Raw genomic sequence first — 24,094 nt, 5'->3', positions numbered from 1 at the left:
TTAGACTGTGAGTCGTTCACAAGTACAAATGCAATTCAGCTGTGTCAACACAGAACAGGTCACTGTGTTAGTGCAGCTGTCCACACCTCAGGATGAGAATATTTCTCACTTTTATGGTCTATTATAGGTTTTCTGCTCGACTTTGCACCGCAGGCTTTGGTCATCGGTCCAGTCTTATCTGAGAAGTGCCCTTTCTCGGAGAAGCAACAGATCTCAGGCAGTTCACTTCTCGGAGGAGCTAATGGTTAATGCCTTGGGTGTCAAAGTTTACACCGTTTCACCAGTGACCTTTAACTGGCATTCCACTGACGCTTTTGAGGCAATGACATAAACTCTGGACCAGACTGCAAATGTGTCACACGCGGCTATCTGATCTGTCCATGCTAGATGGAAAATTTTCACTTTCTGCTGATTTAATTAATTTTGTGAGTTAATGATTTCCCAAAGACATTTAGGTCAATCTCACAAAGATAATGAAAAAAACCCAATGTAACACCACAGTCTAAAAAACAGCTTCTCAGAGACTCAGCAAAAAAAAAAAGGATTTATCACAGGTTTGTTGTAATGGCTTGTGGTAAATGTAGGCGTATCTAATGAAGTGATGAACACTTTTGCCCTGGTGGATGACCCCGCACCAATAGCCAAAAAAGGTAACAGCCTTGCAAAAAGCTTCAGTTGTATTTGCTCTGAATTGCATTACTGTCAAAACAGTTTTTAGCCAGCGTTGGGAATAAAAAAAGGAATTAAGAGGAACAACCCACAAGGTCCAATTATATTTGATACAAAGAGTTGCATAGGGAGCCAAAAATCCCTTTCCAAGTTGCTGTCTTGTCATGCATAGCTACTGTACCAATACCAGGGAGGAATGCCTCTTACACCAAACTTCATGTTTGTGCTTTTTTGAGTAGTTTGGCTAATTGACTCAAAACTTTATCTCCTTGTTAAAGACCTCAGCACATATTCACTTTCTCTCCATGTAAATGCCAGAAGTCAGAACCCCTGGAGTCTCTCAGATTCTGTGCTTAGTAATGAAACTGGTGGGCTGCCAGCTTAGCATTGGTGCGAAGCCAGTTTGTATCAGTTCCTCTATTAAAATCATGTCTCATGTCCTTCACAACCTTGATATTTTCCTGCCATTAGCCGTTGCCCTCCTTATTGTCACGACTCTCCCCTGATTTAAACATATTTAAGCAGCATTTTAATGAGGGATCTCTCCCATGGTCTGGAAGGCAGTTCAAAGCTACCACTGTTTAGCATACACTTAGCAATGGAAAACTGCTAATCCTCAGCTATGCTTTTGTTCCAAAGCCAACTACTCTGGCAGTGGAAGAATGTGGTTGGAGTAATAAACTTGGAATTGCTTTTCTTGCATGATCTCTCCGTTTTGCTCACAGTAGATGAACTGTATATATCCCAAAATGTGCATGGTGCATTTGTTTTCATTGTTACTGCAGGATTACAGGCTCTTTTTTTCTGCCAAGGGGTAAAACTGAGGTAAATAATCACAGAGGTATAGCACTTCATTATCTTGGCAGTTTCATTGATTATCATTTTACGTGTACGTGTGAAATGTTTGAAATGTCTTTGTAGTGTTTCAGCCCTATAGCTACATCAGACAAGAGGAGAGCTGGTGAGAAGTCTGACAGTTTTTCTCTGATGTTACGAGCCATCTTGACTAATCTGTGTCAGGTGAGAGAGGTTTAGTAAAGGCATTTGAGGTACGCAAAGATATGCATCTGCATGACTGCATGTCACATGGTGAAATTTAGAGAAAGTGAATTTGTGGAATTTGAGTTTCAATGCAAGAAGGATTAAAGACGGAGGTGACATGATGAAGGAAACCACTAAAGAAATCATCACTATAGCTATGCTTTTTTCCTATGGTTAAAATATACTTTTAATTCTATTTCTGATATCAAATGGATATGATATAATAATAATTATTCGGTGTGTATTGGGTTTGCAAGGGACAAAAAGGAAGGTTTAAAAAATGCTGTATCGGTTTCCGCACCTCGTGAGGATTAAACCCTCCATTACTGGGAGATCCACCGGCATCGATACTTCTTTTCCTCATGCTCCCCCTCTCCTCGTGCCCTCCCCTCTTCTTTCCGCTGACCTTGGCCCACTAGAAAAAGGGAGCACCCTCCCTTCCGAGTCTTATTCTGAGGGAATTTGGGAATTATTGTTGTTCTAATCTACCCTGAGAACCCGGCTAATCCCCTCTTCCATCTTGATGTTCCAGAGCTAAAGCCAAAACTGCGCCACAGAGGCTCAGCAGCACCCTGACTATGCAATGTAACTTGTTTTTTTTTTCTATCCCATTCACATACTCAGCTCTGTTGAAACTGCTTTGTGCACTGAGGTTTTTTAGGCTTATAACACACCCTCGACAGTTGAGCTTAAAGTTGACCTGATCTGCTTCCACCGTGGACAATATGCTTACTCACGGCATTACTGGTGCACAACACCAAGCTACTGTGGTTGTGCTTTGTTACTGACTGTGATACTGCATTCTGTTGTGAAAGACTCAGACTTATAGGTCTTAGTGGTATTCTTTTTCCAATGGACATTGGGCTAAAGATGCAGATTTGCAGCATTAAATCCAGGAAAGTATATTAACAAAACCCAATGTAGCAACAAACAAGGGAAACAACCTAACCTAACCTAAGTAAAGAATGTCAAATCAGCTTTATATCTGGCTGTGAAATCAATGTTGATGCTAATAACTGATTTGTGTCAAATTTTGGTTGAGCTGTTACTCCACCACTTCAATTCAAGCTGAAATAGCTCAACAACTATTGGATTTTGACATTTTTTTTTTTACAGGCATTCATGTTCCCCCAAGGGTGAATTTATTAATGATCACTGACTTTTCATATAGCATCACTAACAGGTTCTTATCTGCAAAGTGTATTTGGTGAATGAGAACCTGAAAGGATCACGTTACTGTTAGCCTTAGCTTAAGTTTGCATTTAGTACTAAGTAACTGATGTTAGCATATGCACCCTTGACGAAAAAAAAGAATGACTGGTGTTTGTAAATTATGTTCGACATATGAGATGCCAGATATTGGTAACAGCTTTTTATCCATAGGTGTGAAGTCTTGTTTATCCATGACATGTAGGTCAGTGACGTACAGCGATCAATTTTTGTTATGCAGGGCATAACAAAAGTGTTTTCACCATGCAACTTAATAATCAGATCATCTTAACCCTAAGCATCTAAAACAGGATGAGCCTTGTGGGTGAAATACTGTATATTAGTGATGTTTTTAAAGTCTGTGATCCGATGTTTTCACCTTTGGCCAATTTATTCAAACGGTGCTCACGCTGTGTGAAATGTTTGGGTAGTTATGACTATCAGTGTGACAGGAGGTGAGGTTTAATGTCAAAACAAAGGAGAACGAAACAAATCTCATAATAGCCCCTGCAGAGAGGCTCTGTGCCACATGGATATATTTCTGTTTACAGAGATGAGAGAAAACGAGGAAGAGGGTAAAAAGAAATATGTTAGGAGAAAAACAGAAAAACAGGGATGGGGTAGCTTCTTTTTTTCAATTCCCAAGAAAACTTGCGTATTGAGTCACCGTGGACGACCATGAATATTAATGTTTAATAGAAAGTCAGGGCTTAGAGGCCTTGTCTCATTGCTCCTCAGGATTTAAATTTGAAAAGGGCCTGAGTATGACCCAATAGGATGAAAGTGGCTGCAAACCTGAAAGCAGCTTAGGTCAATATCCCAAAAAAAAAAAAAATCCCAAATTTACCACTTGGTCCGGTTTTCCTGCTCAACAATAATATCCATCTTGTTTCTCAGACACCCGTTTTTGTTCTTTTTCTCAGTTTGACTCCCCCTCTTTCTCTGTTGTTGAGTCTGAATAGTATTTCTGATGCTTATCTCCTGTGGGGGATACTGTACTCTCTGTGTTTGTATTCCTGTATCATAACTCTTTGATTCTCTGCCCTTTGGTTTCTGACTTTACTCCCTTTACTCATTCATTTTAGGACCCATGTTTGCGATCGACTGTAGGAACAAACGCGGGGTAAAGAAAGAGACAAGAAAGAGAAGTGACCTTGGTGTTAATAAGCAAATCTTATCTCTGACAGAGAATGGGATTGCTTATGTAAGACTAGCTTGCACTCTCATTCTCTCTGTTTATCTTTTTGGTCTTTCAAACATATTTTTCCTTTGTCTCCACATCGCAGTTTGAACCGTATTACCTCATTCCACTTTATTACCCCCCCTCACTAATGCTGTCTTCCCCCTCATTTCATTACTCTTTGATGCTCAGACATACAGTATTTGGGACATCACACATCCTGTTAGAGGTAGAGAAATGCACCAAGGGGAGATAGTGGAGGACAGGAAGGGATAAGGACAAGACGGAAACGAGGTTACCAGGATACAGGGCCATGCGTAGACTGGCTAAAACCCTGCTGTGAACACAATCTTGATTTAATGTGTAATGTACAAAGATCGTATCGCTTGCATAGTAATAACAGACATGTTGTACAGAACTCAACAGCTGTAAACACTAGATCAGTGAAGCTCATAATGATAATTGTGTTTGTTTTTCAAGACTATCAGTTTGGTTTTGGACACCAAATGTCCTCCTGTCTTTTCTGTCTCAGTAAGCATTGTTTCTGTTTTTTTTTCTTTCTTTTTTTGATGTCATGATTTCTCTGAATGCAAAGTTGCACAGTCAGAAAGGAAACTACATGATTGTGGCACATTGAGGGTTAGTAGGTATGTTTTTAATTAATTTAATTTTAAGTAATTTCATTGTAAAACGTAAAAGCATCAGCTTACAGTAGGTTTAGTTGTTACTGTTCAATGTCCAGTGATGTGTTGCCCACTTATCATCTAATCCCTCGGTATCACCACCCATAACTGATATTAGCCTTGTTGTAAAGTCACTGATTAAAACAATATGATCCTGCACAGACAGCAAAGTCACTGCAGTGTTTATGGAGAGGGTTAGGACTTTAAGTGAAGATATTGCATAACTTTGTGAGTGACTAAAAATGTTGTTTTTCAAAGATAATCTGTATAGAACACAGGCAAAGGGCAAAGAGGTGAGTGAGGTGGCAACAGAGGAAAGGGGTCATGAGTCTGAGTATGGCGTGTGTGATGTTTTTATTTCTTGATTTATGGGGCTGATGTGTATATCCTGGGATTAGTATGGACAAATTTCCCTTATTACATCCTGAGTTTATGACGTGAAGGGACAGATCTTATAGAGGAGGCTTTATGTAACCTAAATAATAGCGGTACCACTGTTGTCTTAAAAGGTCGTAGAACAAAACCAGGTCAGAGGGCAAGGAAAAGGGGTTAGTAGGAGGGAGAGTCTGGACACTGGTATTTGTGTGTGTGTGTGTGTGTGTGTGTGTGTGTGTGTGTGTGTGTGTGTGTGTGTGTGTGTGTGTGTGTGTGTGTGTGTGTGTGTGTGTGTGTGTGTGTGTGTGTTGTACATCCTGTCCACATATTTTCTTACCCATTTGAAGAATGTGTGGCTCCTTCTCTGGAACAAGGTTCAGTTAGAGGCCATACAATAAAGGATGATAAACTGCATTATAAACATGTACAGCTCAGCCTTTATGGGTCTGTAACATACACATGATGAAATATTGCTTAGATGAAGAATCTTTACAATCCACAGTATACACACAGTGATATTGCTGCCCTGTCTTGGACGTCTGTTTGTTTATAATTTGAGGTCACCAATAAATACATAACCAGATATTTGCGTTTCAGAAAAGATAAAGCTGTGAATTAGTCCTGTATGGAAAGCAATGTAAATTTGACACATGTACAATTAGTGTGTTGATAATTTGAAATACAAATAAATCACAATTTTGATTAAAAGCTAGAACTATTTCAGATAACATTCGTAAGACTTTTAGAAAACTATTAGACAATAAAATTCTTATTAGTGTAATTATTATTTTGAATGTACAATTGCTGATTGTAGAGCTGCTATTTTAAATACCGAACTGTTCCTTTAACATTTTTACTATAGTAATATGTGTTAATTTAATATGGTAATTTTTCAAGTTTGGCTAAATGACATAGTTAGGTAAGTAAGGTGGACCACACACACACACACACACACACACACACACACACACACACACACACACACACACACACACACACACACACACACACACACACACACACACACACACACACACACACACACACCCTCTCTCTGTCTCTCTCTCTGTTTCGACAGAATGCTATCATGTTGTACTTGACACCCTCAGTAATTGTTTGGATCCCCTCTGTCCTTCCAGCACCGGGGCTATAATTACAGTCAAGGGAACGACCATTCACGCACAGGGAAAGTTTTTTGCTGAGTTGCAAGTTTGAACTCCAATACACTCTCTCACATACACACACACACGCACGCACGCACGCGCACACACATACACTAGTACATACACTTCTCCATGCCAAGTCGTGGTAATGTAGAGGCCCAGCAGAGCAGCAGTCACTGATAGAGGCCTTGATAAGACTCATTTGAAACGGCTGCAGTCACTGAACCCGTCCGCTCTCTGTGCCAAGGACACCATTTACCTTACGTAACAGCCATTCTGGGTCACTAACACATCCATCTGTGCAACTCACTTCCCTCAAGAACTATGTGCACCTTGACCTTACCTTCCATTGTAACATCATGCATCTAGTATTTCTCTCTCACGCCTTCTGTGTGAATGTGTGTGTGCTTAACGTGTTTTTTGTGTTTTCTGCTTGTGATGTAAGTCACATGCTGAAAGACTATAAGGATAGGAGTTTGTGATGAAAATTCTACTCAGTAAAGTGTGTCAATTTTCTGCTGTCACATGAGAAGGGATTACTGCAAAGGCTAAGCCTGACTCACTGCCTCCTGTGCAATGCAGACACAAGTCTCAGATATTTTACTCATGGAGTCCTGTAGCTGCAGTCATGTTAAAGCTGATATCACTCTTGATACATGCTTTATATTAAATTTGACCTTTACAACAGCATAGTGTTAGCCTTGACCCAGGGCTTACAATACCTACAGTATTTGCTTCCTCTACCTCTGTTGTATATTTATAATGTATATATTACTTCTATGCCCTACGTGGCCCGTGTGGCCTAGTGTATTTGCTCAAAGTTTATCTCACTATAAAGGAAAAAATGAATAGTATAAGTATAATTTTTTTTTTTTAAAGTTCAAGAATGTGTCTCTTGATTAGTATATAAGTGATTCATGTATATGTAAGAGTTCAGGAATGAGGCTAAGGACTTTGTTAAACATGTGAACCACCATTATTTTTATGAACTAAACAGACCTGTTATCAACTTTGAGACAAGTTTTGACAAGATGTAGGAGGAAGATTATCTAAATAAGTCTAAACCACCAACAACACTAAGCTTAAATCAGATCCCAGTGCTGTTTTTAAGTAGATGGTTAATGTTGATAAGGTTAAATTCTGTCTAAACTCCCACCTAGGGTTTGCATTGGAAGTATGATGCACTGTGGTTTTCACTTGTGTACTTATATTAGTCTGTTTAGATAATAATCATGTGACCATTTCTCATAGATATGGATTGATTTATTCCATTCATTTGGTTTTAACCAATTTAATGAAAAAAAAAATCAATCTTATTGTTGCAGGTCAGAAAGTGGAAGATGCTGGCTCGCCATCACAGCGACGGTACAGGCAAGCAGAAAGAAGCAGAGTCAGATGTCCACCTGGGAGGTTGTCAGTCCTGGGGGGTCCACGCGTCGCCCCGCCTGGCCAGCCCAGTCATGCTGGAGTGCTCCATCTGCAGTGGACCCTACATAAGCTACACCCTGGAGGATATCTGGCAGCCACGCCAACGCACACAGGCAAGTTCATTCTGTGTGCAGCTAATTAAATTACAGGTAGCAAACACTCATTTATCACAGTAATCAGTGGTTCACAAAGCAGGGGGACTTCCAGGTGTCCTTCATGAGGTTAGTTCAGGAAATCTCTGGAGAAATTATGGACTGTAAACATCCATTATAACATTGAGTTATATTAAATAGCAGATGTTATTTTCTGGGTTATGTGAGGTAAGCAACCTACAACAAAAGGTTAAAGGAGTTATTTGTAAGTCTTGCTAATGCTACATAGCCAACATTAGCATTAACAGATATTCATTTACCAGTATAATATGATAAATTCTGAATTCAGCATAAAACATATTTCCTTTACACACCAAGAGCAAGCAACATGCTAACCAGCTAAATCTGGCGTGGTCGGTCCGTCCCTTCAGTTTTCCGATACTGAGTCACTGTCATCCGGTCTGCCTTGAAGCAGACCTGCTCAGAAGGCATGTTATAACCTCTACTATTGTAAATACAGCAATGGCACAAGCTTTTGGCAAAACTGTAAAGTTAACACTGGCTATGTTGCAAAAATAAAACACAATAACTCCTTTAATTACATAATATCAGTTAGCAGATGACAAAACAATTAAAGTAAGATGCTGACTCGTTAGATGCTGATGATTTCATAGAATGTTGCTCAATGCGTAGTTAATTTTCATCTAGTTTGGCAAGAGAAAGAAACAAACAAGATTTTCCACATTGGTATAAATAAAATATGATGTCTACATGCATCTCTTTCTTTTATTTCTTTTGCACATTTTAATAGGCTCAAACCAAGGGAAACATCCAGAAAAATATACCTATTTCTTTGAATGTACAAATTGAAATATTTTAATATTTTAGTGTTAATGAGTTTTAACGTATGATTCACACTCAAGCCATACAAGCCAAACCTCTCCTTGACCCTTACAAAGAAACCCAACCCCCCGCCCCCATCTGTCTCTCTTTGCCTCTGCTGGAACAACCCAAACTTTCTGCCTTGTGTTGGAAAAATAAATTCACCATGAAATATTAATGAACAGAAAGCCTAGATTCACCATCACTATGGATGCTACTCCATCGGATCTCTTTACTGAATCAATAAACAACCTGAGGTAAGGGAGAGGGAGGACATGACCGAAGTGAGGCAGAAGGAGGGAAAGGACAAAGGGGCATGAGTGATAAAGAGATTTTGACTGTGGAGAAATCTTTATAGTATGAAGGGATATGAACAGCAAGTTACATATGAATCTATTAGTGAATCTCAGAGGAACAGATTTGATAGATGAGGCCTCTGTCAGCTATTTTAAGACTTACACACAGAGATGAAATGACCAGCATGATAGGCAGGCTGTTGGAGGCAGTATCTCTGAGTGACTAAACAAACTGATGAGATTGAAACGACTCACACACACCGCACACACATATGCAAACACACACATGCCTCAGCTTGTTTTGTTCTCAGAAAACACCCATGGGAGAACACTGAGAGCTCCAATAAGTTTTCAGAGCCGCCGCGTGGAATAGCAAACTAGGCTAAGACTGTATTTAAGACAGACACTTTGAAAAGTTGCTGACTGACAGCGGGCGTCTCGAAAAAGGCATATCTGACACGACAGCGCAGCTTTCATGGGAATGTCCTGAGATGCGAATGCTGCTTGTGCGATGACAGCTGCCAATTATACTGTTACTGTATGCAGAGGGTTAAAGTGGGACAGACATAAGCAGCTGCTCATAAGACGTGTGTTTACTTGCATATTTCTGAGACATTTAACCATATGTAGAGCAAGTTTTATAATGAAATGGGGCAAGTCAAAGATCAGCTCTAAACATGCAAGATATTTCTACTTAACTACTCTACAGTTTTTAGATTCTTATTTGCACTTGCAATTAATATTATCAGATATTTCAGTCCACTTCAATTAATTTATACCAATGATTTCTCATTACTTTTCAGAATAAGGGTTCACACAATGAGGAACACATGAATACACTTTATTGGTATACTATGAGTATTAGGAGGTAATGAAGCCTCCTAATGATGCCCTGTTTTATCCTTGGCCCAATTACTGATGAAGGTCCAACTGGCATCAAGTTATTTAGAAAGCACAAGCATCATCATGTTATAGAGCAGAGTTTTCTCACCACTTCCCTAAATGATTTAATGCAGTCTCACCCTGGAAACTCATTAAAACACATCACGTGGGAAACCAACTGAAACTGGGTCAGGAACCTGTGGTTTTGGAAAAGCTGATTTAGGATGCTGCTGTTTCCAAAAGGTCACGGCACGTGATGTCACCGTGCGCCAAAACCTTGTGGACTGGAGGCCCAACTCGGCGTCAGAGCTTCCTGAACTAATCGGTGTGAAACTGTTCAAAAGAGTAAAAACAATGATTAGAAGAAACTAGAATATTGTCTTCTCTTCTCAGCTGTTAATCAGATAGTGACCTCTCAGATTTGTCTTCAGTATAGCTTCAGTTTCCAAACGTCAAGTTGGGAAACACTGGTCTAGATTGTAGCTTACCCTGCCTTTATTTAGCTTATTTTTTTTTATTTTTTTTATCTGGGCATTTGAAAGGATGTTATAAGCCTGAGGGCTGAGCTGTTACACAAGATGTGCAACCACTGTCACTATTCACCTGATTAAAAACAAGAAAACTGGATTTTCAAGGTTGGATGCATAGTAAGACATAGATGCATCAGTCTGTGATTTATGTAGCTATGTTTAAATACAGTGTTGTGAGTATTTTGTTTTGTTTTCTACCAGCAGTCATAAATATCTGTATACTGTAGATCCCCAAAGTCTGTCCATTTTTTTTAAAAATGTACTTTTGTGGTTTGAGTTTGAGTTGTTTTTACTAAGCAATGCCATATTTCTCTTCCAGGCGATGGACCTGTACTACCACAATGAGTCAGACCCAGACAGCTACTGTTGCCCTGGCGACAACAGTAAGTCACCACCAACTAATCCTGTTGTTTTGTATTCCTCCTCTTCCTCCCGTCTCTCCCTTTTTTCCATCCATCTCTCACACCGTGCCTCCGCTGCACAAGCTCTCCGTCCTCTTTTATCTTTCTCCAGCAACTCCCTCAGTCACTGGCGGCTCATTTCTCTTTATTATCTGCAGTTTAGTTTATTTTCACCATCAATCCAAAATGGTCTCCTACCATTCATTCTCTGTCTGTTTTCCTCTTGTTTGTCTTGCTGTCCAGACCTGACGGCTGTGGAAGCAAAAATGATTCAGCCATGTTACCTTACCTCACCACTTGGCCCCTCTAATCCAACCTCTAAACAGGATAATTACTGTAGTCCATAAACCCAGATTACTATTTGTTGCTTTGTGGAAACTGGCAAAACAGTAGTTACAGGCACAATACAAAGGGCCGATCATCATACACACGACACAGTGACCTTTTCTGTTTACAGCTCATCTGCAAGCACTAACATGTACTACTGTATGATTCTTTCTCACCTGTGTACCACTGGGCAATAGTCCATAATCTCTTTATAGCCGACATAACTGTAAGTGACTGTACTTTAATTTTCCATCATGGCCATTATTTCTGCCACACATCACAGTCCAATCCAAAGGGCACAGTATGTACGCGTGTGACATTTTGGCAGAGAGCCTATCGACAGTCTTCCCTTTTATATTGTACTTTTAACTCTGGTGGGAATCTTGCAGACATGAGCTCCTCTCATGAGTGTATTTATGGGTGTGCATGTGTGTGTGACCTCATTTTTTAGGAACAAACTAACTTTTTTTTGGCATTTCAGTATTGATGATGTTGGTTTAATTGGCCAAGGTATGGCCAGCTTTAACTTTTAGATACTGTTATTGTTTCTATACCTTGTGGTTTGTAGTAAATTTAAGAATTACACAGTGGTAATTATAGGCTAATGTGTAAATTATTTATCTGTAAAGTAACTACTTATATGTGAAGTGCAAATGTATTAAATATAAAGAGACACTAAGTGGAAATAGTCAAAGTGCTGATGTGTTTGTGGCAGTGCTGCAGGTACCTGCTGTCTCTGGGAACATTTCCAAGAAAGAAATGTGACAAGAGCCTGATTCTGATGAAAATGTTTTTCACTGGGAGTAGTCTGGCTGTTAATTATGGGAGTTTTCCGAGAGAAATCCAAGCAATTAGCCGAGCTGGTGACAAGCGGTTCCTGTGGCCTCGGCCAAGATGCTGCTACACCCTGTTGTTCCAAGTTCAGCAATTAGTTACTACAGAAGCACTTTTTAGGTTTGAAGGGTGTCACACATCACAGCCTCTTCCAGTGATGTAGTGATGTGGTGTGAGTGGTGTGAAGAGCAGCAAAGGGCAATTATAGATCTCATAGTAATTATCATAGGTTGTAGGAAGAACAAACAACAAACCAAAGATAGACCTTGATTATGGTTCAGTTCCAAGTCACCAGACTTCACATAGACATCTAAATCCATCAGTTGTACTGAAGTTTCTACTCTCTCACTCTCTTAAGTAGCATCTGCAATGATTTATTGTAGAAACATGACTGACGTGTCCAGCAACTCATGTCTTTCAGTCCAGAAGAAAATCTCAAACATTTTGAATGAACTAAAGAGTAACAAGGGCATTTGTTGCAGAATAAAAATCTCTTGCAGCAGAGCTGAGATTCAGTGGCTTCTAATGGTTGCAGGACTTCCACTGCAAAATAGTTTCCTTGGGCAAGAGCAAACTAACAATGGTTATATCCAAGGTGCTACTGCCATCTCTAAAAACTCTTTCACTTCTCAGTGTTCACTCCATGACATTGTTCTTTACTTTTCTTTACTTATTTTGTCATTTGATGCCACTGGCAGCACATTTATTGATTGTTACCATGGAGATATTGCTTAGTTGAAAGTGTAGGTCAAGCAGTTAACTTGTTAGGCCGAAAGGGCTGAGTCGGATTTATTTTTGGGATACTGTTTAACTTGGAACAGGCCAATCTGAGGGCAAAGTGAAGACTGGCCCAAGACTTTAAAATATCTTTGTGAAAGCTGCCTCGTGTGTGTCTTAAAAAAAAAAAGTACAGACTGTCTTATGTAACAAAGCATCTGCTCAGGACACCCTTATTAAACCAAATTAGTATGTTCATCAACTCGCTGCAGTACAACTAATCAGCATTTACACTGAGTTTTTGTGCATTGAAATGCCAACAGGTTTATATAACGTGTGATTACTAAGCCTGTGTGTTTGTGTGTGTTCTTTACTCCCTTGTTTTACAGTGACATTAAATACTATCAACAGGCCCTTTTCTAAGGCTGTTATTTACACTTTTCTCACACTATTTATGACACATCACTCACCTGCCCTTTACAGACAAACACACCTACACAGAGCACAGGCAGGCACATGCACATACACATGCGCATACAATACATCACCAGGACGAGCATGCAATTCATAAAGGCACTCCCAAACTGGAGATATTTGACAGCTTAAAAAGGATTTTTTTGACCATGTTGCCATCATACCCTGAAAAATCTCAGCAAAGTGCTTTAAGAGATGGATTTGGGTGTATAGCAAAGGACATAATGCACTCTGTGTTCCTTAAACCTACCTTTGACCATCACATTCATAATTCTAACCTTAATCCGAAACCTAAATCCTCAATCTCAAATAAAAAGATACTAAAAGCTCAGGATGCACCATAACGTCCTGTCCTTGCAAAGTCTAATAATAGACACATTAAATGAATCCCCCCAAAAAAGACTGAAACACACTCTAATGCTTTGTTTTATGGGTTTGTGAGTGCCTTATAATTTCCTCAATGAACTAAGCTTCAGCAAATGGCGGTCACATGACCGTCAGCGGAGGTAGATGAATGGATAAGCAGGCTACTTTTTTGGATATAGCCAAGCAGGCCACACTGGCACACTGACCCTTCACCATATCCACTGGCAAAATAAAAGCCTGGCTGTCCTCTCTGAATAGCCGAGGCCTTTATGTAACAGTGTCATTTGGTTCCTCACCACCGAGGCTCATTCACATTCATCACCAGATCAACTATAGCCACAAACACACTCATCATCCCCGGCACAGACAAACGGACACTACAAGGATGGAGGGAAGGGAGAGTGATGACAGACATGAGCGGACTTAATGGATGGATGTCCTCTGCCGGAGACCGCGTGAATATGGGCATGTGCTGGTCTTTGTGTATGTATGGGTACGCTGTTGTCGGTGGGTGGGCTGAGGGGAGTGTGTGTATGTGTGTGTTTTGTGTTTTATACTACAACGTTAATATCCTGCACCTCAACCCTTCTGATGCTGCAGTGAAACCCTTCCTGTCCTTTCATGAACTAACCCCCGGGGTGTGTGTGTCTGCCTTTGTGTGTGTGTGTGTGTGTGTGTGTGTGTGTGTGTGTGTGTGTGTGTGTGTGTGTGTGTGTGTGTGTGTGTGTGTGTGTGTCTGAGCCAATTTGGGCTTTGGCAAAGATGACAGTGCCACAAGAGGGTTACATAATGTACAAGTGTCTCTCTCTCTCACACACACACACACACACACACACAGACAGACATAGGCAATAAACACACAGCTTGAGTATTGTGGAGCCTCCTCTTGTTCGTGGTCCGAGCCTCGAGCAGCCTGTAAATTCAGAAGGGGAAGAAGGCCAGAGAGGAAAAACACTGTGTGGAGCTTTTGTTGGTATTGCTCTCTCTCTTTCTCTCTCTCTCTCTCTCTCTCTCTCTCTCTCTCTCTCTCTCTCTCTCTCTCTCTCTTTCTCTTTCCTCCTCTCTCCTGATCTTCTCTCAACACCTCTCTCTCATTTCATTCAACTCTGGGCTATATGACCACAGATGCAGGCACAAGAACATTGCTTACACTCCTTTGGAGGTAACGTAACAAAGTTTTATTCACAATTTGTTTTTTGTCTCCTTTAAGCTAAATTTATCGAGGTCAACGATGTTTCGTACTAATTCACATTTTCCTTACGTTCTTTCCGCTCTCTTTTGAGGAGACACCGTGTGACGCGCAAGGTTTCGCTTGTTGAGCTTGTGATGCTCTCAAGTGCTAATAACAGATGTCTGTTTGTGTCCCACGTGGACTGCTTCTGTGGTGTCGACAGTGAGATACAGTTGATGATAAATGCACACTGAGGGATGGCAGTGTATCGCTGCAACCTGCGCTTCCTCAAGGAGAAATCTCTTTTTCTAAATAAGTTCTTGGCATTTCAGTGAGGAAGGGGGCGTTTTGGACACCTTGAGGGAACTTGTGTGTGTGTATGTGTGTGTGCATGTTCTGTCAGTCTCCCTGCAAAGTTTGTTTTGCCCTCTAGCTCTGTGTGTGTGCATGTGTGTGTGTGTACATGCATCAGGTGGCTGTGGGAGACAGATTAATAATAGATCTGACCTGAGTTAAGGGAGACACAGAGACAGCAGTGAAAAGTGGGTGCTATATTTAAAAACTGCAAAGTCATACATGCAGCCACACAATGATTTTCTCCAACAGAAGCCGGGGGGTCAGGAACAAAAGAATACACACACACACACACAGCCATCTCCCTGACTCCATATAATTTGTGGATAAGCTTAAATCGCTGCTGTCTTTGTCTTTGTCTCTGCATTTCCACAGTCTAATAACGATTACACACGGAGTAGCTGTCGCACTAAAACATAGCCAACATTTAACACGCTTGACCTTGATTACCTTTGAATCTGTGATTGCTGGTTTGAAGTGAATTAGATAGACAGGGTGAATCTGACTGAAAGTGAGGAAGCAGCAACTGCACCATTATTACCTCTGCTGAGGTAAGCTTCCTCAAGACATGTAACCCCCCCCCCTTTAATTTGCTCCTCCTCCTGCTTGGCGGTCACTGGTTGTACTGGGCAGCTGCTCAGCTTTTAGGGTGAATGGGTACGATTGTGCAATTGGAATCAAGGTATTACTAAAAATGAATGAAACTATCCAGAATAATAATAGGTTTACAAAATATATTGCACCTAAAACACTGAGCACCCATCCTAATCCAACCCAACACAGGAGATAATGTTTTCAAAATAGAAAAAATACATAATGAAAATGTTAATAAAAAAGCACAAACAACAATACAGAAGCAGATTGTGACTAACATGAATCAAAAAACACTTCTTTTTTTTCTCTTTTTTTTAAAATCATGTCTGCTCAAAATAGTCAAGAGAACATTCCATTGAGAGGCTGGGTTTATATGACCCTATAACTTCTTGGTAGCTGCCGACTGTGAACTCTATAAACCTTTTCATTCAGCAGCACAGTGGGTGAATGGCCTCTGCAGTGGTGCTTAAAAAAACAACTAATGAACATGAAATGATTTGTAAAAAATGTTTGGCAACCTGAGTTTTTGCACAGGCAAATCGCATTTACAAGTGAAAGACATTCATATTAGTCCAGTATGATATTGTGGCACTGTTGTCTTGTGCATGAACAGCATTTCAAACACTTTTTTTTTTTTTTTTTTTTTTTAAGTTAGAGGCACATAGTCTACAACTAATATTTAGGCTATAATTCATTCAGTTTCATGTGCTTGCACTGTAACACCATGTCCTGCAAGGGGGAGGGAGGTAGGCCTATGGCTGCAAAAAAATACACAAACAAACATATCATTAAGTTTTGTTGTTGTTTTAATATTTGAAATAAAACTTAAAATGCAATATTTCCAGTGGCTAAAAAAAAGTTGGAGCTCAGATTTGAAGGCAGCATAACCCCCCCGCGCTGAGGAAAAACTCATCCAACCATGCATGAAACACTAAACTGGAAGGAAATAGAGGCGGGATGTCTCCGCCCTCAACAGGGAGGTAAAAAAAAAATTGCTTGATGAAACTCACCGAGAAGAAGAATGCGATGTAGTTCGATTACCTCTCTGCCGAGGAACCTGTACTACCTTCTCCGTCTGTTGTGAGTCGGGAATTAAAGCATCCCCATGAAAGACAAAACGACCACCTTGACGTGTAAGTAGTCTGTGTTGTATTTGAACGCAACAGCGATGGATCTGTCCAAGAAATCTTTATTCTAATGCTCCTATGGGAAACTAATGAACTAATGGTGTTATTGCGAGACTTAATGGTGTTAGTGCAGTAACCGGCCTATTGTGATATTTATAGATTATTTTGTAAGGATAGCTGTTAACCTACTTTGTGTGTCTGTGGGCTGTTTTGTGTGTGTGTGTGTGTGTGTGGCTGGGAAGACAGAACTGGCAGACATACTTTTTTTTGGAGGGGTGGGGATGGAGGGGGGTGGGGGGGCCTCCATCCATTCACCCCCTTAATCCCGTGACCTGGATTTATGATGCTGTTATCTATGGAAATGCCTCGCTGATAGGGGGTCTGTTCTGTTAAAAGTGCCAGAGAAACTTTGGCAGATCTAGTTCGCAACTTGTTGAACTTGCGGAGCTGCAGGCAGGCGACATGAGAACTCCCTCAGATCTGAAAGGTTTGTTTGTTTCCCCATGGAAACTGAGTCTGCTGCGTGTGTTTTTTGTGAGCGAATAGTTTATTTGTGAAGTTTTTCCTATAGAATTTGAAGTTTGCAATCAGCAATTTACCCCCCTTGTACTGTATTACACAGCTGTTTCCCAGCTGTGATTTTTCCATTGAGTGTTGCCACATTTGGGACTTTTAATGTGGATTCCTTCCTTGTTTTAGTCACGGTGAACAATGTCCTATTTCATAGTGGGGTAATATTTTTTTTGGCTTTCACAGGTGATATCACCTTACCCGTTCTCATTCCACTGGGGGGTGTTGATCAAACTTGAACCAGGTGCCTTACATAACCGTGCCTAACTGAGGCCGGCTGGTCCTCTTGCGTGCCAGCGGCCAAAACACAGCGCAGGGTGGCATTTTTCCCCCCACAGAATTTTTCACTTTTAAACATCACATTGAAGCGTTTTGGGCTTTACCCCCGAGAGGTTTAGCTCATAACAGATTGCCGATCTGAGGATCTCTTCCTCCACCCTCCCTCTCTCTCTCTCTCCCTCTCGAGCTGAATGTACTCGGACTGGAGTTTCTCACTCTGTACTTTTCCACTACCGGCGGCTTTTCTTGGCATCTGGCCTCCCTCGGCTCAGGCTCTCCCTCTCGTCTTTTGTATAACCTGCGTCATTCCCGACCGTTTTAATTGAGACACAGCCAAACAGTTAAGCTGATAGGCCTAGTTCGGAGACTATCAGATTATTTGTACAGGAGCCTACTTTCAGAGGGGGTAGGCTGTGGAGTTTGGATACACTGACTGTCTGTGACAAAAAAAAAAAAAGATCAGCAGCCTGGAGAATAATGTAGAGTCACAGCAACTATCTTAAGCAGTTTTACCTTCTGCACATTTATTCTGTATCCATGGAACATTAAGTGGCACCATTATGCTACTTAATGGACATCTGCACATCTGGGTGTCATTATCCTATAAGATTTGTTTCTGCAGCTGGAAATATACTGCGACAATTTCAGACTGTGTGACACATGGGGCATTAGGCAAAGTTGCTATGGTGTTGCACAAACATATGTGCAAATAGTACAAGTCGGGCTTGTGGTAAAGGACTCTTTTTTTCCTCTGTTGTTTTTGACGCAAGCACATCTTGAGGCGCGGCCGTGACGCGCAGGGAGCGCAACGGCTTCCGATTGGTCGAGAACGAGATCGATCATCCTCTGATGGCCCATTTTACCAGAGTGAAATGCTTGCAGGGGAGCACGCCCACTGAGGGGGAGGTTGGAGGGGGGAGTGGGAAAAAAGGGGCGGCTCCGCCCTCCTCCTCCTCCTCCCCCTCTTCCTCCTCCTCTTGGCCTGTTATAAAACAAGAGCCTAAAGCAAGTTAGTTGTATTTTGGCTTTGTCCAGCTGATGAGTGCGGTGTCTGTCCAACTCATCACATCATGACGATCAAAACAGAAACAGAGAAGCCTGTCCTGACCTACTCGAAATCTAGAGGACTAGTGGCTTTAGTCACCGGTACGGAGTCATAACTGGATACTTGACGCTGATTCTTTACTGCTTGGATGTACAACTTTTTGCTTTTTATTTAAAAATCTAAATATTCCCTTTTTCTCCCTTGCCTTGCAGCTTTTATGAAACAGAGGAGGATGGGTCTGAACGACTTCATTCAGCGGCTTGCCACAAACTCCTACGCCTGCAAGCAGTGAGTACCATCTGACTCATGTTATTGTTCTGCATTTGCCAGAGGACAAAACACAAGCAGAAATGCCAGTTACTTGCCCTCTGGAGAAACTTTGCGACTTCATGTGACTTAATTCAATTTTTGAAATGAGGCTCTTTTTCATGCTTTCCTTTTAGATGAGCTCATTTTTATGTTTCTTTGTTTTTTCAGTCCTGAGGTTCAGTCTATTCTGAACCTAAGCCCTCCTCAGGAAGCTGAACTCATGAATGCAAACCCCTCTCCCCCTGTAAGTATATTGAATTAAACAGTGAATTGTGTGCTTCTTCCTCTGTTTACACTTGACACATGCACTCATTTCCTCTTTTATGTTTACCATACATTTGGGAGTTGGTTTATAGCCCTAACACTCTCCATCCTCTTCTCTCTTGGTCCCCCTCCTGCAGCCCAGTCCATCCCAACAGATCAACCTCGGTCCATCTTCCAACCCTTCAGCTAAACCCAGCGACTTTCACTTCCTCAAAGTGATTGGCAAAGGCAGCTTTGGGAAGGTCCTGCTGGCACGCCACCGCACAGATGACCAGTTCTACGCAGTCAAAGTCTTACAGAAAAAGGCCATTCTCAAGAAGAAGGAGGTAAATGCGCTCTCACACACACACACACACACACACACACAGGCGCTCAACTAGTAAACACAGACTCAGACAAACTCATAGCACAGAAAAAAGTCTGTTCTCACCAACATGTCTAACCCAAGCTCTTTGTGTTACTCAGGAGAAACACATCATGTCAGAGAGGAATGTGCTGCTAAAGAATGTCAAGCACCCGTTCTTAGTGGGCCTGCACTATTCTTTCCAAACGGCAGACAAACTCTATTTCATCCTGGACTACATCAACGGAGGCGAGGTGAGTCACTTACTGAACTGCTGCCTTTAAAGAATGGGGATAAAAGAGGAGAAGCTGAGCTATTTAAGGAAGGAGCTAATTGAACCAGGAAAAGGATGGTGGATGTAGCTGAAAGGGAAAGGGGAAGAGAGATAGAGGCTCCCAACCTGTAAATTCAGAATAATCAGACATGAAGATGAGACAGAGACAGACAAGGGGGGATATCCTGTCATGAGAAGCAGAACAGAGACTGTCGTTCTCTGTCTTTTTTTTTAGTCTCTCTTTCACTTAAAAGGAAACACCTCTCAGGAAATAGTGGGGTGGGTTGGGACAGCGGGAGAGACTCGGGGGGCCAAAATTAGCAGCGCCATTCAGACTCAGTGTGTGTCTAATCGAGCTAATTTCCTGTGATTGTTGGACGAGCAAAGACATTGCTGATTAAATATGGGCCTTATCAGGAAACAGGACACATTTACTCTCCTTCTCCCCTTTCTCTTTTCTTCCCCTCTATTTTTTTCTCTCCATCCTACTGGTCTCTCGCTCCAAATTTGGCCCTCATGTCATCTGTCCTCCCCTGTCGAACTTTTTAAGCCGTCACCTTCCTGCCTCTTTATTTCCTGCCAGTCAGTTTCCGTTCTGTCTCTGTACCCTTTATTATCGGGCTTTCTTGTACTCATTTCCTATCTCGGTGCATGTCTTTCAGAGCCTCCCTCTAGATTAACCATGATTAAAAAATATACATGTATGAATAACCTTTACTCTCCTGTTTCCTTTTTCTTTCTCTCTAGTTGTTCTACCACCTACAGAGAGAGCGCTGCTTCCTTGAGCCCAGAGCCAGGTTCTACGCTGCAGAGATCGCCAGCGCTCTGGGATACCTCCACTCCCTCAACATTGTCTACAGAGACCTGAAGCCAGAGAACATCCTGTTGGACTCCCAGGGACACATCATCCTCACAGATTTTGGCCTGTGCAAAGAGAACATCGAACCCAACGGGACCACGTCGACCTTCTGCGGTACGCCAGAGGTAAGGATGAACTCTTCAGTTATGCTGACCCCCTGCTGTTCAGGTGTTTTTGACAGCTCTCTGGAACATTCAGTATTTGACTCTTACCACTTCTCCCTTGTCTTTGCCCCTCCACAGTATTTAGCTCCTGAGGTGCTACACAAGCAGCCGTACGACAGGACAGTAGACTGGTGGTGTTTAGGAGCTGTTCTCTACGAAATGCTCTACGGCCTGGTGAGTAACATTCACAGTCATTTGGCAACATTTTTGTCCCGTTTGTTATTGGCACAGGAATTTGTGCGTGATTTGAAATGATGTAATCAGTGTTGGTCATGTGGATTCCTCGATACTAATCATTTCCTTTTGTCCCTCCTCAGCCTCCGTTCTACAGCCGTAACACAGCGGAGATGTATGACAACATCCTGAACAAGCCGCTGCAGCTGAAACCCAACATTTCCAACGCAGCCCGACACTTGCTGGAGGGCCTTCTGCAGAAGGACCGGACCAAGAGGCTGGGCTGCACAGAAGACTTTGTAAGTGTTTATTATATTATTCTTATGAGATATTCCTCTATGTTTGTTTAGACATATTCTCTGCCTATGCCCATCCTTTAATTGTTTGTCACTCCGGTCTTTTCCAGATTGAAATCAAGAACCACGTATTCTTCTCCCCTATCAACTGGGATGACCTCAATGCTAAGAAGATCACCCCTCCCTTCAACCCCAACGTGGTATGTTCCATTTTAATACTCCAATAAGTGCTGCTGATGGTGAATTTGGGCTTCTCTACGTTTGTGGCTTCGTATTTCTACAGCCAGACTAATCCCCTGTTGTCTCCCTTCTCCATTTCCCCTCCCCGCCTCCAGACAGGACCCAATGACCTGCGGCACTTTGATCCAGAGTTCACAGATGAGCCGGTGCCCAGCTCCATTGGCTGCTCCCCAGACAGCGCACTTGTCACAGCCAGCATCAAAGAGGCAGCTGAGGCCTTTGTGGGCTTCTCCTACGCCCCTTCTATGGACTCCTACCTATAGGATTTAAAGGCAGACATTCAATGGACACGAGTTTAGACTTACAGGACATGAACTGTGGCATGTCCATGGATCTGCATCTTGACCCCACCCTACGTTTCCCATCAGGATGATGGATATTTTTGAACCAACCCTCTGCAACAACTCCGTATCTACAGTACAAAAGTTTATACATGTGCACTTTCCACAATCTCTCCAACTCTTGAATGCATTGAAGACGACTTGCTACAAGAAGATGCCTGGCGTTTAAAAGGACTTACTGGGGTTACAATCCTCCATGTTACCATTATTTACCAACGCACAAATTCTTCAACCTCCCGCAGCCGACACAAACCAGATCCCTCTTCAGCCCTCGATTGCTCATCTTAAACCTGATAGTGGAGGTCCTTTGCACATAGCTCAGGCAGCTTAAAAGCCCCCTCCTCACCTCCTTCGACCCTAAAGCCACAACTGACAAGCACACACACACCAACTTCCACCTTTTCTCAAAAGAGGAAGGCTGGGCCGTTTAGTACCAGCCCTGAAAAAGGAATTCCATCTTCATCTAGTATGTAGCGAAACATCTTCTCCCTTTTGAGATTCTGTCTAACCACCCATGGGGACCTGGCTGTTGCGTTGAGTAGCTCGGAGATGACATTCATTTTGGTGCTTTAGTTTCTTCTCATTTCCTTTCTGTGTGTTTGAAAAGGGAGTCATTTGAAGCTGAATGTTACAGAGGGGGACATTTCTATTTCTCTCAAAGGTGCCTTTATTTTTCTCTTCTCTCCATCAGAGCTCACCTCCTTTGGGTTTGTTTATGTCAAACTTTAATGTCACAGTTTCACCCATTGTTTTTATTATTATTATTATTATTATTATTATTATTATTATTATTATTATTATTATTATTTTTGAAAGTCATCAGAGAGGAAAGATGTAGCACTAAATTTTACACACCTCCTCTCTATGTAACACATGAGATGTAGGAACTGTTTCATATCTTCATTTGCACATAAAACAATAACGGTAATGGTGACAGAGGGAGAAAGAGAGAGCACTGCTGCTGCTAGGTGAGAAAGACAGTAACGCGTTCAGAGGTGTTGGTATGGTTCTGCTTGCCAACTGTGTCCCCCTCATATAGTCTTCCATTCGCCTCACAATAATGTAACGGCGGCCTGCAGCCGGGCCGACTACATTGAAACTGAACATTCCATTTTAATATTGCTGTAATGCAGTTTGATGGTATTTAAGTTTGTTTGTATATTTGGAGTTATGTGTACTAGTTTTAATGTATATTGAACAAAAAACGACTAAAGGTATGCTTAAATATGTATATGTAACAATTCATGTTAAATGTACTGTAAATTGTAAAATTGTTTAAGATTTATGTGACCATGTTCGGTTTGCAATAAAAGTTTAACTTTATTACACCCTAAAACCTGGTGAAGGCTTCATTTTATTGATTTTCTATGAGTCTGAAATATGAGGATTAATCTTTCAACATTGGCAGCGAATATCCGTTGTCTGCAGAAAATATGCACATGAAATCCTTTTTCAAAGTTAGAGAGTAAATTAAAACATGTAAGGAGATTAAATTATAAACACTGACCAGTGATGGTTGGAAGAGGCCTGAGCTACTGACCTCTGCCAAACGTCCCACATTATCGAATGGACTTTAACCAACCGTCATGCGTCAGCAGCCTTACACAACAATGACTGTGACGTCCAAGTGTGTGAATGTGTGTGCGCGTGTATGGACTGATCTCTTGACGAGCAAATTATTGGCCAGTGTCTGATAGACTGATAAGGCCACTCCAGGACATAAAGATATTACAGTAATAATATCAGTTCAGCAGAGACACTTTACCTGCACTGGAGAGGCACTGATTTTAAATGCAAAATAATAATTCATAAATCATGAGACAATAATAAGAATTATGTTTACGGGAAGATTACAGCAGGGTGGTGTCTTGATGTCCTGCTGAGTTCAAGGTTAATAGTGTCTGCTGAGGTGCACACCGAGTATCTGCTAGATCTAGGTGGTTATTATAGGTGACCTCTGACCTCTGATTTCCTCCCACACAAAAGACTTACCGTACATTATAAAAGGACTGCAGAAACTGTCCTGGTGAAGACCCATAAAAGATTTAACTCTGTCTACCAGCCAACAGTCTGACATTGTTACTCTGAGGCATCTCCTGTAAATTCAGTAAAACCCAGCATGAGGGCGATGCAGAATGTTT

At 41.5% G+C, this 24,094-nt stretch overlaps 1 protein-coding gene across 3 annotated transcripts in view; it reads left to right on the top strand.

Moving 5' to 3' along the window:
- sgk1 (serum/glucocorticoid regulated kinase 1) overlaps positions 1 to 23,289 on the top strand; it is a 39,263-nt gene extending 15,974 nt beyond the window's left edge. The window contains exons 5-15 of one of the 3 annotated variants that reach the window (XM_084001021.1): positions 7,646 to 7,861; positions 10,750 to 10,813; positions 18,902 to 18,977; positions 19,167 to 19,242; positions 19,400 to 19,588; positions 19,728 to 19,859; positions 20,627 to 20,863; positions 20,981 to 21,076; positions 21,220 to 21,375; positions 21,483 to 21,572; positions 21,708 to 23,289. In XM_084001021.1, coding sequence (XP_083857147.1) covers positions 7,646 to 7,861; positions 10,750 to 10,813; positions 18,902 to 18,977; positions 19,167 to 19,242; positions 19,400 to 19,588; positions 19,728 to 19,859; positions 20,627 to 20,863; positions 20,981 to 21,076; positions 21,220 to 21,375; positions 21,483 to 21,572; positions 21,708 to 21,875 — 1,500 coding nt within the window. In that variant the 3' untranslated portion in view covers positions 21,876 to 23,289. Of the gene's footprint in view, positions 1 to 7,645; positions 7,862 to 10,749; positions 10,814 to 16,601; positions 16,802 to 16,847; positions 18,791 to 18,901; positions 18,978 to 19,166; positions 19,243 to 19,399; positions 19,589 to 19,727; positions 19,860 to 20,626; positions 20,864 to 20,980; positions 21,077 to 21,219; positions 21,376 to 21,482; positions 21,573 to 21,707 lie in introns of those variants that run through there. The other 2 variants (XM_084001023.1, XM_084001022.1) reach the window with 2 other exon arrangements.
- Positions 23,290 to 24,094: the final 805 nt, after the last annotated feature.

The sequence above is a fragment of the Trachurus trachurus genome (genome assembly GCF_905171665.1).
Source record: "Trachurus trachurus genome assembly, chromosome: 24".
NCBI lineage: Eukaryota > Metazoa > Chordata > Actinopteri > Carangiformes > Carangidae > Trachurus > Trachurus trachurus.
Note: the sequence above shows the minus strand (reverse complement) of the source record. Positions and strands in the feature narration are given on the sequence as shown.